At 37.7% G+C, this 15,762-nt stretch overlaps 1 protein-coding gene across 1 annotated transcript in view; it reads right to left on the bottom strand.

Annotated features, from left to right (window-relative positions):
* CDK14 (cyclin dependent kinase 14) overlaps positions 1–15,762 on the bottom strand; it is a 328,196-nt gene that overhangs the window by 211,187 nt on the left and 101,247 nt on the right. Inside the window, exon 5 of the mRNA XM_054190745.1 lies at positions 7,453–7,532. Within this exon, the coding sequence (XP_054046720.1) occupies positions 7,453–7,532 (80 nt within the window). The remainder of the gene's footprint in view (positions 1–7,452; positions 7,533–15,762) is intronic.

The raw sequence follows: 15,762 nt of genomic DNA on the forward strand, positions 1-15,762 counted from the left end.
AATTTGGAATTTTCATTTGTACTTTTCAGAAAAGCATGATACTTTTCCTACACGATGGGAGTTCATTATAGAGTTTAAAATTTATATCACAATTCTCAAAGGAAAACACCATCATTTACATTGCATTTAGGTAATCCCTGCTCTCCTGAAGGTTTTATAATTGTGAGAATTGCTAATTTGTTAGAGGGTAAAAAGAAAAAAAGAAAAAAAAAAAACAAAACCAAAGGAAAGCTATGCTCAGCCTATGAATAGCAAGGAACAAAGAAATAAGCAGGACAGACTTTATCACTCTAACATTCCGTTTCTAAGCACCCTACATGGACAGAAGCCTTCATTTGGTCCACCAAAAAGAAGTGAGGAAGGAGCACAGTGAAATTTGGGCACACCAAAGAGCAAGATACAATAACATCACAGTAACCACTTGCACTGTATCTGAGACCAGAAAACTATTAGGTCTCCCACGTTCCTCTGAGCTGACCAGAAATTCAGTTTACCTGTTTCAGCCAGTCAGTCCAACTGCTTTCAGAGAAAGCCAAATGAATACTGTCAGTAAAAAAAATTAGGAGCCAGTCAGGGCTGGGGAGAACAGCAGGAAGGAAAGCAGAATAAAGACGAAAGCTCCTGCTGCTTCGAAGCTCCACATTGCTGAGGATCTAACATGTTTCTCTCAGACGTATGCAAATGCACACAAACGCACATGCAGGAGAAAGCTCAAATGAAATATGGCTGAAAATCTGAGCTATCAAAAAAATGTTCAGTCACAAAATCTCCAGAAATTAAAGGTAACTTTTATATTATTAATGTTCAGTAAGAATGAATATACATTTTGCTACAACATGACGGAGTATTTAATAATAAGTAACATCCAAAAGTCTTGGAAATTTTAAAAGCTGACTTCATTTCATAAGAAAGGTCCCAGGAATATCGTTTTCCAAATGTACTGTGGTTTTTGAAGGCCAAACTGTCTTAATTTGGAAATCTTGTATTCCGCTTTTATCTTGAGGAAGCATACAGTTTGGCTAAGGCTGCAGGATGCCCGCAACAGAAAGAGACCAGACAGAGAAATTAAAATTGCTGGAATGTCTTTACTTTTGAATACTTCTTGACCTTAAATATCCAGCGACAAAGTGTCCCAGAGGTTCTTGGCTTGTGTGTTTTATTTTTAACAACGCTGAAAAACAAAGCTGTTATGACTACAAGCTGCATTGGCTTTGCAGGGACTTTACAGTTAATTGAGCTGTAGCTATTTAGCCTGCAGTAGGCACCAGCTCTGCCAACTCTGTAGGCAATGAAAAAGTTCCCCAAACTACAGCCAAGCTACTGTCCTTTTCTTTTTTTACTTAAATGCTCCAAAGCAATGCAGCTTTTGGGGAGAGTGAACTTATCCTCAGACTCTAAAAACATAAAGACACAAAACCCCTATAGTAACTCGTGTGACATGCATGCTCAGAATAGTTACATCTCCATAATCTTAAACGTAATCTCTTGAAGTTCCCTGAGGCTTGTTGAGCCAGACACATACGAAGCTTTCAGGCATTTCAGTTACAGAAATGTAAATTTCTTGACTGGACTTTGTGAAGGAAAAGTGAAAGCCCTCCAAACTCCTACCACTCAAAAGAAAGCAGCTGTCAAGCTTCCTTAATTAAAAAAAAAAAACAAAAAACAAACCAAAGACAAAAACCAAACACCTGCATAAAAGGAAGAATAGGTTTATTTTTTGGGAAGAGGATGATTTAACTTCCAAAAAAAGAATAATTTACTCTTTACTGGCAGACAAAGCAGGGATTCCCATTGCAATTTTCATGTTTACCTTCTACCAGTAGATCAACCAACCATGACTCTTAAAAAAAAAAAAGAAAAAAAAGGCAGATATTGTTTCACTGTGCCCTTGACCTACAGCATACAACCTTCCAGACCTACTCTAATACAATGAATAGGAGGCTTATCACCATGAGTCATCTAACTAGTGCCATGAAGTCATTTGTTGACTTAAAGTTTAAAGATCATTATGCTATATATCAGTCAAAAATCACTGAGCTGGGAAGTGCGTGCAATAACTCAGGTAATAATTAAATATGAGGTCACAAGAATTATATCTACCGAGTAAAAGAGTAAAAATATAGTTTTCTGTAGCCCTTCCTCAGATGGTATTGGTACAAACTGTGCTATTTCTCTAGGATAATACAGAAGCACAGCTGCTTTACATCACTTGCAGTATTGTTACTACAAAGCAGTATTTTCTATTGTACACCTATTAGGAACACTGTGCAATAAACTACACACTCTCTTAGGTAAGAGCTCTCTCATGGCAAATTGCCGATCTTCCCTGTAGTTTTTTCTTAGCAGTTACTCTACTTCCATTTTCCACAGATAAAAGTTTTGTGAAGATTTATCCCCTCCAGCCTGACAGCTTCAGAAGGGGAGACCTCAGAAACTCTGTCCAGTTTGGGGCATAAAGGCAGACTAGCATTTCTTCCTTAAAGATCCTTCAAGGTTTTCATGTTTTGTTTCTCTTCTTCCCTCTTACCACACAGTGAGATGTGGATGGAAGAGGCCTGAAACTTTGAAGACATTTGAAGATGTTTTGTGGCCAAGAATTAAGCATCTCTCCTCCCCTCTCTATACTGGCACTCAAATGCATTATGAGTTCTGCAAGTCACAAAGCAAACTTCTTAAATATGGATGCTGAACTGCTCTTTACAGATTTAAGTTAAAGAAAATCATTAAGAAAATTCTGCAGGTTTTGTAATTTTATAATGCAAGACAGCTGGCTGTTTCCAAAGCATGTATGTGCTATTTTTGCACGCTGCAATCCATACACAGCCTTCAACACTGGAGAAGATTATCTGGGCAAGTACCAAACCAAAGATGTAGAGAGAGTCTCTGACCCAAAAATTTTTAAATGTGAAACACAAATAGGTACAAATACTTATTAATTACAAGATGTAAATTAAAAAAAAATATAATAAAAAGAGAGAAACAAACTCAAAGTTACCTAATCATGGCATTTAAATGGCAAAGTACAAAAATATCTAAAAAACATGCCAGGTTTGGATGATGCTTTGAAACATCATCTAGGCCTATGGGAAATGAAATATTACCATATACTAAAACACTAGAATAGAGTTTTATTACTAATAGTAAATCAAATTAAGCAGAGCAAAGAAGCATCGATATTTCCAAGGGCAGAAAATGAAAACTAAATACAAAACAGTTCTCATGATTAGGATGGGGAAGAAATAATTTTACTGTCCAAGAAAGGAACACAGTAAGCAAGTTAACCTCACAAGCAGGGTAGCGATAAAACCAAGGGATGTTTGTCTACATACATACCCAAAAAGCAAAATCTTTGTCATGCAGGATATAAGGAATATTATATCAATTATTATCATATCAAACATGATAATTAAAGAATTGTAAATCGAGCTATTTCCAGAATTAGAATCTACTGCACAGTTCAGTATTTAGCCTAGATAAACACATGATATTACAGGAAATTAGAGGAATGAAATATCTGGGATAAAAGTTAAGGTATTTAACTTTTCAGTGAACTTTTCCACTGGCTGCAGTGGATTTAATAACACTTCAAGTCTGATGCTGAAACACCTCTGAACCGCTGATAATGAAAGTTACAGTAAAAAATAAACCACAACTACACTAACACAGAAAACAAATCATTGCTAACCTGTATTCTATCAAATTTAGTATAAATGAGCAAATAGTGTGTAAATTACTTTCAGACTCCATGCTGTCTCAGTTATCACAGCTGCAGGCACATTTAGAATCCAACGGTAATATGGTGGCCTGCACCACTCAAACCTATGTGATTTTCTGACCTGGGTTTAACCCACCCAGGTATACAGTTACGCTTTTTTCTCTTTTCCCACCCCCCTTTTTCTCAGGCTCTTCAAAGGTAAATTAGATTATCCCAGACTGAGTGAGTTAAATTCAGAGTGAAATATCCTGTAAACTGCATGCCACAAAATGAAAGCATCAATAAATTGGTACAACTGACTCAGATCAAGTTGAAAGAACATTTAGCACAGGCTACTTCTAATTTTTGTTCTAGAAATTCAACAGAGAGCTGAGCAGCACCGATAAGTAAGCCGCAGTTACCTACTTTCATTCAAAACTATGTAACTTTGATAAATGGTAGGAGACACAAACCCACATCTCCTGTAAAAGCAGAATTAGTTTATAAGCTTTAATCGAAGTTTTAGCTAAACCTCCCCCAGACATTAACTGTGATTTTTCTTATGTAGCTTTACTGGGGGATTTTTATTTTTTTTTACTTTTCCTTCCATTTGTTGTTTCAACCAAGTTAGTGCTTGCTTCCGCAGTCACCTATTCCATATTTATGTCCTGCATTTTCCTACTTCTCTTAGTCTCTTTTCTTTGCAGCTTTGTTTTTCTTTGAGCTTCATTCTGCTGCTGTCACAACAGTAACAATATGCTTCCCTGTACACAGACAGCTACAAAATTCCCTCAGCATGACCACTGCTTAAGATTTCAGCCTGTAACTTCCCCCTAATTAACATCACACAGCATCCCAGTGCAGGAATGCCATTTTCTCTCACTGCTTTACCCAAGGAGCCATGAGAAATGTTAAACAATTTACCTACAGTAGTTTTAATTTACAAATAAATAGACTTCTGCCCGAATTTGCCTTGTATTGATTGAAAATTAGTAAATAAGGAATAAGTCAAGGTCAAAACCTGCCTGGTTTCTCCATTATGAAAGACTTTGGAAAGAAATACCCTCCAACAGACCTCTGGCTCATGATACCATACATGCATTTTTTGATTAGGGCAACACTACTCCTCAGATAACTGAAATTAGAAGTTAATCTCATCTTCAGCGGTATTTGTCCGTGTTCTAATTGTCCCAGTCTAAATTATAGGGCTGGAGCCTTCAGTCAGACAACAGAGATCAAGAAAAATCTGCTTAACACAGTGTCCCATTCTTACTGTTTTTCCATCTCAAACTTATCAGATAACTTCAAGAGCTTGTACAAGCATTTCTTTTTTCTATTTTTTTTTTCCACCCATGTAGCCAAGATCAGCCACAGCTGCATTACAGAATCCAGCATGCCCAAAACAGATTACATGCTGCTAAGAGGAAAGCAACAGCTTCCTTGGGTCCTGCTAGTGAAGTCCACAGCTGTAGCGTTACGGTCAAATAATAGGGGTCTGGCACAACATCACTGAGATTACCTTCTGAAAGTTACATTTTTAATACTGCCTCCCATACTTTTCTGGCCCTAACATTTGTTTCTGCCAAAAACAAAACAAACAGCAGAAAATCCAAAGCCAAACTAGATACAGATTTTTTCCCTTTCCCATCTTGCACATCATGTAAACTTCTACATTCCGTAAAACGTGCAAGACTGCATTTCTACTGATAGCTCCCACAGATCTGAATGAAGTTCCACTACCAAGGGGACAGGATTACATTTACCAAAAAAACACACAACCAACCTATAACCTGAGTTTGACCCCACTTAACCAAGAGTCCACAAAAGTTGAGGAAAAAAACCCCTCTCATTAGCCTAATACTCTTTGGATCTAGTCCCAGTCTAGATGAGTACTTAGAAATACAACAGACGCACATAGTCCTGTCAAAATCAGTGAGACACCACATACTTAAGAAAATATATATTAATTAATAAATTTTAGAGCTTTTCTAGAGAAGATCTTTGTTCTACTAATATTTAAGTACCAGAATTTCAACTGGCTTCAACCAGAGTGCTGTCTGTAGTTACAACTAAAAGGAAAACTGCTCCAATAACAGCGTGAAAAGTATCTTCATGCAAGTGTGCCTTTATCATTTAAAAAAAAATAAAAATCAAGTGGAAAAATATCTGTTCTTGCTCCTAACAAATACTTATTTATACTGAGCTTACACAACAAACTATTTATGAAGGAAAACACATTATACTGTATTTGACAGTTATAACGCTATAAACTTTAATCTAGACCAAGCTCACATTAAAAAACCTTTTAAGTGTCACTTAAAAGGCACAAGAAAGCCATATCTACTATTTCCTTATTAAGTCAGTACCACATCAACTGAAAACCCGGAGAACAATAAACATATTTGAAACATAGGCTGTTATGCCTTGAACTCGGCATTACAAATATTGAAAGCTGTGCTCGTAACCCTCTGCACACCTCGTTATCACGGCACAGCTGCGGGGACAGACAGCTCAAAGATAAAATATATATCGTTATGAATAAATGTGTCAGATCGTTCAATAATTATTACTCAAACAAAGCAGTACAGAAGAACTGCTGAAATTCCTTCATAAATTGGCCACCCACGGTTTTCCCTCCTTTGTGAAAGAGCACAACCTTGGGATGGAAATCCATAGTACTTTAAAGGCTTCTAATTTCAGGGTGTCAATCACATGAAACACGGATTGCCCAGTCCACCCCAAAACAGGCTCATTGTACAGACAATCGGCGTACCAATGCTTGCAGGCAGGAGCAAGGGACGAGGGAGCTGCAGCTGCTGGGACTGCGGCTGCGATGGCCAAGAAGCCACACGCCTCCCATACAGGGCCACAACGTGGACCCCATGAGGGCTGATGGTCTGGTACCTCCCTGGCTCATCCCACCTCGGAAATTATGCCGAGATAGTCAGCACAGTTTTAACAGGTCCTTCAAAAACCACAACAGTTTCGTCTCTAATTCTCTACCAACTTCAGCTGAGTCTGAATCAGTGGTGTGATGGTAAATGGTTACCTCTACCAAGGCTCATTTTTAGTACCTTCTACCAGAGGAGGCCCACGCAGAGAAGGCACATCCCGCAATTTCTGCAAAGGAGCTTGACACAGGCAGGCTCAGATAAAGCAGCCATCAATAGGGACCCACAAGAGGCTGACAAGGAAGGATAAAGGAGCAGAGCAGAAAGCACGACAGGCATCTCCGAGTGCACTAGATAAGAGTCATTCCCAAACCACACAAGTTAGAGTCCATGGGGACGGCAAAACAAACAAAAGCTAGTCCCAAACTACACACAGCTTCCAAGACACCTGTATTTTTGCTCCCTGATCTTCCGATTGCCTTCATCAAGAAATGCTTTTCTTCACTTCATGCTGAAAAATTACATCTCCCTTCATCTTAGTTGCTGCCTGCAGGCAAGAAGCGCAACTTAACACAGTTCCCTCATCTTGCAGTGACTCCTCACACCCACCTTAACCATGCTATTAAGTACTCATTTGTATAGTAAATCTAACAGGAGCCAAAGGAGAGGCAGAGCTGCATTCTTTAACAAGATCTCCCACACCAGAGGCTTTGTTTTTGAAGCACCCAAGTTTCTTCCTACTGAGAACGTAACCATATAATTTGAATTCTCAAGCTATTCACTATAGCATGGCAGAGAAATAAGAAGTGCAATGTAATTACAAAAAAAAAAAACCCCTATGTATAATCATTAAATGTGAGTGCATACCTTCCCTGATAGCAGTAAATGGGGTTCCTTCCTCTTCTTGTAATCTAATCACCTTCAGCGCCACCAGCTTTCCATTTACCCTGACAGGGAAAGAGGGGAGGGGAAGGAGAAATAAAAAAAACAAAATTAAAGCAGAAACAGTATTTCTCATAACAGAACTTGTTTCCCATCATGTACTTATTCAATTTCTTTCTGTCAATGCCAGTGATTCATTTATAGCACTGTAAGAAACACTTCATAGCTTCCATAATGTCAACTTTATATTTTCACACTCAGATACAATCCAAGAAATGATCTCAGTTTTCTGTGAGTCAGTCTGTTTCCTTTCTATCACAGCGCTAAACTGAAGCTTTGTTAAGAAGTATCGTATTGTAAATACAGTTTTAAAGTATCTGTCCTTTATTTGATCAAATTGTTCAAAGAAAAAGGTGTGTGATTTTCATCAATTGCCCCACTTGTAGGATGTCCATATTTATACTGATTGCTTCCTTCCCACTGCAACACACCCATAAATTATTGCCCTCAAAAAGCTATGGAAGTTTGAGATGGGAAATGTTTTTAGGTAACTCCAACCATTTCCTGTTAGGGCAGGACTGTTCCTAAGGCACGTTCTTGACTACATGGCCCAGGCTAGTTTTAGGTTATAATGACTCTCATTTATAATTTTAAAACTTTTTTGTGCTCCCAGAGACAAAACTTCACAACAGGTCACTCTAGTTTCAAATGTATTTTGCTGGTTTCAATTCTAGCATTCAAAATTTCACCACACGCGACCCACACTCAAGGCCCTGGAAAAAATCTAGTTGGTTCAGTTTATCCAAATTAAATCTCACAAAAACTGAGGGAAACATAAAAACCGATATAGATTACCCACCCTCAAGAGCAAACTAATACTCTGAAAGCTTAACAGGCTCCACAGGTATGACAAGCAATAGCGAGGACAGATTAAAGAGAAGACATAATATAGTTGCCAAAAAAATATTATTATTGTTAATATAATGCTGCAAGTTCTTTCTGTAAAAGCAAAATTAGCCTTTTAGAGCCACAAAGCACAAGGAAGCAATGGACCTTTCAGACTCTCGTAGTCATGGAAGCAATTCCTTATTGTACTGGGCCCTAGAAGATGTATTCGTTTTTCTAAGCAAGATAATCCAGACACCTACCAGGTCTGAATTCATCTTCTCTCTCAGGCTTTTAATTTTTGCAGTTAGATGACTACAGTGACAGGATGGCTACCGTCTTGTTTCTTCTGATTATTCTTCTTTTACAATTGCCCAAATCTCATTAGCCCTGTACACAGCACTGCATAATGACTCTGAGCAACTTAAGAAAGCCTGGTTATCAAAAGAGTGTTTACTCATCACCTTCCTACTACTCATAATACTTCAGACTGGCACCAGTTCAGATTTCAGGCCGCTAGTCACTGTTGAAAGATAATTATCATCTTAACCCTAGTGGATTATCTGGATTTCTCATTATAATTGCCTTACATATATTTTTGTTTAGATTTAAACAGAACTTCTGGCATCAGAAAAAGATAAGCCTTGCCCCAAGTAACTTTGTGTGTCATGCACAAACAGGAGAATAAACCATAATAAAAGCAGAAGTAGAAAGGCTGATGACAGACCTGCGGTTCATATGCATGTGTAGTTTTTACTTCCTTCGTCAATACAGCACCCTACCTATCACATACATATACATAAGTTAGATACCTGGATAACTTGATTATATTACAATAGATGAAATAACTGTGTAGGAGGAATTTAAATAAGAAAAGCAAGATCATTTTGCAGATCAAGAACAGGACAGATGCTGTGTTCAGAGAAGGCAATGCAGAATACAACAGAAAAAAGCAGATCAAGGAGGTACTAAGGAAACAGGGAGGTGGAGTCTCTTGCCAGAGAGACAGGCAAATAGCACACAGCATTGTGCAATCATGGTCTTTTTAATACAAAGTTCTACATTCCATTGATTCATTAAGAGTAATAAATAACACAAACAGCAATAGTATGGAACTCATTTTGAAGAATTTGCAATTAAACACAGTAGGTGGGCTGTGCTCTTTAGTTATCACTGCCACTTTGTCATTGGTACCTGTCATCATCTTGATAGACATCATGGCAACTCTTAATACTACCTATATGATCAAACTAATCTCAAGTAGCATTCCTCTGGGATTTCATTCTCCCCTTTAGTATTATTTATCTCCAATATATATCTGTCTGTAACTTCCATTAGAGTCTATAAGCCTCCTTATTTTCATCTACTACCCAGACATTAAAACCTCTTTTTTTCGGCTCATTTTCTATAAACAGGAGCATATAAATCTGGAGACGTGAGACAAGATGAAGTATCATCAATCATCAAATAAAGAGATATGTGTGTGTATTCACATCCTTTAACTATTTTCCTACTGATGCAATCTCCCAATGCAGTTAGATGATGCTGCAGAGATGAGCTAAGGACTACCTTAGGGTATAGCCTTGCTCCCGATAAATCCCTGCCACACACTTCTGCCACTGGCTTGTATTTGCTCTCTTTCCTGCTAGAGTGAGACTGCTTAGGGAGCTTAAACAGGAGAAGACTGCCCCTTCTAAAATAATTAAATCATATTTTCAAAAATAAAGGCATTTTTCACATTTTAAAAGCAAAAACCACTAGAAAATATATGAGACGAAGAACTAGGACCACCTCCTGAGAAGCAAGAAGCTATGGGATCAAGCCAGCTACGTCATGAAATTATGCCCTGAATCTTGTGATGACGTGCCAAAATAATGTGGCAATTTCCTTAGAAACAACATTGAAAAAGAGAGACTTGGAGAAAATTACCTCTGCAACCTATCAGAACTTGTCTTAGCAGTCTTCAATAATGATCAGATAATGTTAGCAAAATTCCTCCTGGATATTACTTCACATTTGTCTTCCACAACTTTCAAAGCATGCTCAGCATTTTCATTATTTTCAAATACAGGTAGAAAAACTGACAGGCAGACAGCCTTTTAGACAGTGAAAAGGCAACGCTGCTGCCCCTTTTAACATCTAGGATTCATTAAACCACCTCTCTTGCTCACTGTCCAAAGTAAACAATTTCACAGCTTCTCAAAACAATACACTTAACTAGGTCAAGGATTTCACTTATCATCTTATGGCCATCCTGTCAACTGCCTCATTAGTTTCTATTAAGGACAATATTCATTATAAAATTCCTATTTTCTAACTTACAAGCCCTCCTCCTGCCTAACCTAACTTGCTCTCTCTTTCTCTCTCTCATCCATAAATCTTCAGAGAAAGGACAGAAATCCTGAAGCCTCTCTGACTATCACACAAAGCTACTTTACGCTAGACAGTAGCTGATGCAGTTTTCCAATTTATGGAAATTCATCATTTTAGTGTTACATAATCTCTTCTAATAGATTTCTGATTTTATATGCAATTTAGGCGAAAGAAAAATAAGTCCAAATTGGTTTATGTGGCATATGGTAAAAGTCTGTATGTTATAAAAAATACAAATGAGCCAAACATTACAAATAATTCTAATATAAAGTGTCATTACGCCTTTTCTAAAACAGCGCATAACAGCATTACTAAAATAAACATATTCATAAAAATGACCACTTATGAGAAAGTAGAGAAGATTAGAAATTATTTAATGCTTCATTAAGAACATGTAATACTGATGAATATAAAGTAACTGATGACTTAATTGGCTTCACTGGGGATAATGCTGACGATGCCACATAGAGAACAAAAGAGTACAATAACATTATTTTCTCAAGTTCTTCAGTTATATTTAGATGCAATAAATTTCCAAATATAACACATTTAAGAGTCAGTTAACATAAAATCTGCCACTCTGATTTCATCTGTTTATTTAATACAGAGTTTTACCACTGGCTGGAGTTGAGGCTGAGTTCATAACTCGAGCAAGTGCTAAGCTTGGGAACATTTCTGCAAAGAAAAAATAAGTAGGTGGTATTGGGACAATGCTCTTATTTGTGATACACATTTCAAGAACTAATTTTTATGAAGAAAAGTAACTCTCAATCATTAAATATTCATTTACACGAAAAGCTCAAAGTTTGATAATCAAACTCTGAGAATATCTAATTAGATCTAGTCTGTAGTGATATTAACGTCACAAACAGAAGTCTAAAACCCCAAACAGACCACGGTGGCCTAGTGAAACCAGACTCTGCCAGAATTTTCCTTTGAAGAAACCTGACAGAGACAAATTCACTGTAGGTTTAGTCATCTCTGATTATTCTCCCAACGAGTAACTAATTCCATGTTGAGGGAAACACTTCTTTTAATCGTTATCATAAAAGACAGTTCAGTGTAAATATGGTTTATATTATATTTCTTTTACTGAAAAGGACTTACATTTGTAGATTACAAAAAAACACTTACAGTCCCGCTAATGCCCTATGGCGCAAACACTCAAGGGACTAACATGGCCCCTCAATTTCTCTTTTTGACTCCCACCATCTTTTAACCCCCATCCTAAACAAAAGTTACTTTGTTTTAGAAGAAGCCAGTGGATTAAAGATACTTCATAACGCTGACATTTATTAGGGCTGAAAAATAGAAGATCAAAGAGTTCTGAGAGAGATGAAGGATTTAAATTATTAATTAGTGTTGTCACTTGAACTCAGGGGATCCTGTTTTTCAGAGGACTCAAGGCAGCACTGCCTGAAGTGGCAGCCCTCACTTAAACAGGAGCAGGTGAGCAGCATCAGTGCATTTATGTCCAGGTCCCTCATCCCTACCTCCCAGCCTGCATCATTCAGTTCAAATTATTCAGCTGCTCACCTAAGGACAGGGGCTGCAGGTGACCCACGCCTGCTGGGAACAAATCACTTGGGACTGGCAGTAGAGAGAGCAATGCACAGCACTGGTCCTCCTCCATATACCTCACATCTCTCTGTGCCCCACTGATGTTCGTATTAAAACCTGATTTTCATATTAAGAGAATCTGAAGACAAACATAGTGGTATCCCTTCTAAGTAAAGTAGCCTCATAACTCTGCATACCAACAGTCACAGGGGATCTTCTGAGAGATGTCGTTCCCCAGCTAACTGGAAAATACATTGGTGTATAATGGTATTTACTTGGCAAATTACTTCAGCATTTGCTGTACGATTCCAATCGCACATGTATGTGTCAGTGCCAATAAATTACTATCCAGTAACTTTTAGCACTTGTATCCAATGTAACTATGTTCTATCCTAGTTTTTCTACCACATTTTCCTGTGCAATCCTAGGTAAGTAATATAATAGATTTTCTTTTCCTCATTTCCATCCACCACCACAAGAGATAAAAATGCTAAGCCACCTCTGTAAACTGCTATGCAGGTTGAAGTACAGCATATGTAGTGTAATGTTCTCTATGTATACAACTATAGAGGAAAAATCTCCCAATATTTTTTTAAACACTCATAAATTCACTCAGTAAGTGATCAATATAGTCAATGATTCATCTTCTAGTTAGAATCTTAGTAACTTATTTTAGTACTTACACTACTTAAATAATTTTTTCCATTATTTGGCATTTTAGTTCAACATCTAGTTATCATTAGTTTTTCACCTAGTTCAACTTGAAGTTATTGTTTTTATTAAAGATTTACAGTGCTATAGAGTTTTTTTAAAAGCATCTAAGTACACACTTTATAAACCCATGTCATGACTTTAAAATATATAGTAAAAAGCAGCCTACAAAAATCAGTTAAGCACATCAGTTAAAAAAAAAAAGAGGGGGAAAAAAGATGGGAAAAAACCCTAGGAAGCTCTAGTAAGTAACCATAAAGTGCCTTTTCATAATCCATGAATATATATTCCTTTTCCAGCCATTTGGTATCCCCACATGAAAAGAGTTTCATTTGTAGATGGAATACTGGTTTCAAACAATTTCCAAGAAATAAGAGAGAAGGTTCAGAAAGCTTAGGTCACTAAGGCAACATGAACCAGAGCAATTTTGAAATATTCAGTCTAAATAAATTGGCCAAAACATGAAAAAAAATATTATCTGTGAACTGGACTGCACATGAAACATATCAGGGAGTATGTGAATGCAACCCTTCACATGGGCACGGAGTAAACCTAGGAGAATGACTAAAAAGCAACAGCATGACAGACAAAACCATGGCAAGTTCTTCAGGCCATCCGAAGCCTATGGCACTTACAATAGATTGCACATAAAACAAAAGACAAGACAATGAAAGCGTCATGGAGGTTTCATGATAAGTAAAAGAAATTCTGCAGCTTAAAAAAAAGTCAGAACACCAAAGAGGCCTGCCAGTCATCCTCAATGAAGCTTTCAGCATCATAAATATAAAAATCAAAATACTTAAGTCATCCTTTTTCTTGTGAGCAGCCATCCACAAACATATACATGAAATATGATGGTCAGCTATATATTCATAACACATACTACAATACATCATGCCACCAACAAATACAGGTCGTTCCCACTTATCATTCAAATATTTCCTGCTGCTCCAAGAATAACACCCCATAGAAACCACATCCAGTGCAGAGCATGGTGCCTGCCCTCCTCAGCATAATTTCTCCCTAAGATTCGCTCTTTACACTTTTAACTCCCTATTGATTTCCACTGAATAGTAAAAGGTATCGTCTTTGATAGAGATAAACATAAAATGCCCTGGCTACCTGAAAAAATACCTTTCATCTTTGGGTACACGTTGGAATCACCTTGAACACAACAAATTCAGATTTCAAACAGAAACAGGAGAGGTACCTCAACTGAAGGACTGCCCTACAGCTCTGCAGCTTTCAAGCTCTCGTTGACACCATCACCTTCTACTGTGCTCTGCTCACTAATTTCTCATATTAATAGTTAAAAGGAACAGGGACCAGAATTTATTAGGAGAAGCATTTTACTAGGGATAAACTGAATGCTGTAATTTCATGGGAGGGAAATAAGGCCCCAAAAAAGTGTTGATTGAGCTTTCTGTTAGAAATTCTACATATTTTTTGAATACTTCGAGCACATGCAACTTACTAAAGGTGCCAAAAAAGGTAAAGGTACACTAAAAATCACATGGATAAGCAAGAAGCAGATTGAGATCACAGCAGTGCAGAAGCAGCAGAGATACCATTGGCTTCCCTCTCAAAACAGACACATGCTGTGCAAGCAGCAGTCACAGATCACGTCGCTTTAACCGAGGTAATCTTTTTTAATTCTTTGCCTTGAAGGGCAATTGAACACAGTGGGAGGACAGGATGGAAACCATGCCAACTCTTAATATTGCCAAACGCACAGGTTTTTCCCTTAAGTGCAATATGCAGAGTTCCCAGTGCAGAGATGCAAGGCCTCCACACTGCTTTGTAAGGGGTTCTGGTTGGCAGCAGCTCCCCCTGTTCTGTCACCAGCTTCTTCTCCAGACTCTCATAACTCACATCAACATTTATGTGCCACAGATCAAGCCAGATCTCATTGCTGTACCTGCAGGTAAATTTATAATCAAGCTCAAGAGGGAAGAAGGTCAATGGCAGCAGGAAGATGAACATGTCGATATGGACAGAGAGCACTTCTTCAGCTCAACCGCGCAATGAAATGATACTGGAATTTAAAAGGCACTTATTGCTTTGCACCAATTGTATGTCAAATGTTCAAGCTGTTAGCCAAACACAGAGTAAATGGAACTTGCATAATTTTTTAGGTGTTATCAGTAAATCACTAGGCCTACTTCTCCAAAATTTTACATTAAAAAAAAATAAAAGCAGAAATCACTTCAAAGTGATCTGAATTTCATGCAGTAAGCAGCCTCTTGGGATTTTATACAACAAAGTAACATGTGAGAATCTAACCTGAATGAAAGTAGAAAATGAACATGCCAACATGAGTTTCATTACGCATGCCTGATGTGCAACACATGAAATCAAATAGATTTGCTTATTGATGCAGCCGTCAGCCAGAAACAAAGAGCTGCTTGGTTATTTCTCCAATAAAACAAAAAAGCCCAGCCTAAGAGAATACGGCTTCACTTTCCTCAGTAACGCAGTCCCGTTCACTCTGCTGCTTCCTCACTCCAGGGAATCATTTTTCCCTGACTACAAAAAGAGAAATCCATCATCCAGTAAGAGGAATTAGCCCACTTTGTTTCACTTTCCTGGGACAGTACCACAAATACTCAAATAGACAGAAAAGTAATGGGTATGATAGGAAAGCAAGGGCTTGGTACCGTTGATTCTGCTCCAAGTAGCAAAAAGCCAGACTTCCCCTGAAAGCAAGTTACTGCACACGTTACTTTAAATTTTAGGAAAGGAATGGCTGATTTTGCATTTTTGGGG

This window comes from Rissa tridactyla, chromosome 2 (assembly GCF_028500815.1).
Source record: "Rissa tridactyla isolate bRisTri1 chromosome 2, bRisTri1.patW.cur.20221130, whole genome shotgun sequence".
Classification (NCBI taxonomy): domain Eukaryota; kingdom Metazoa; phylum Chordata; class Aves; order Charadriiformes; family Laridae; genus Rissa; species Rissa tridactyla.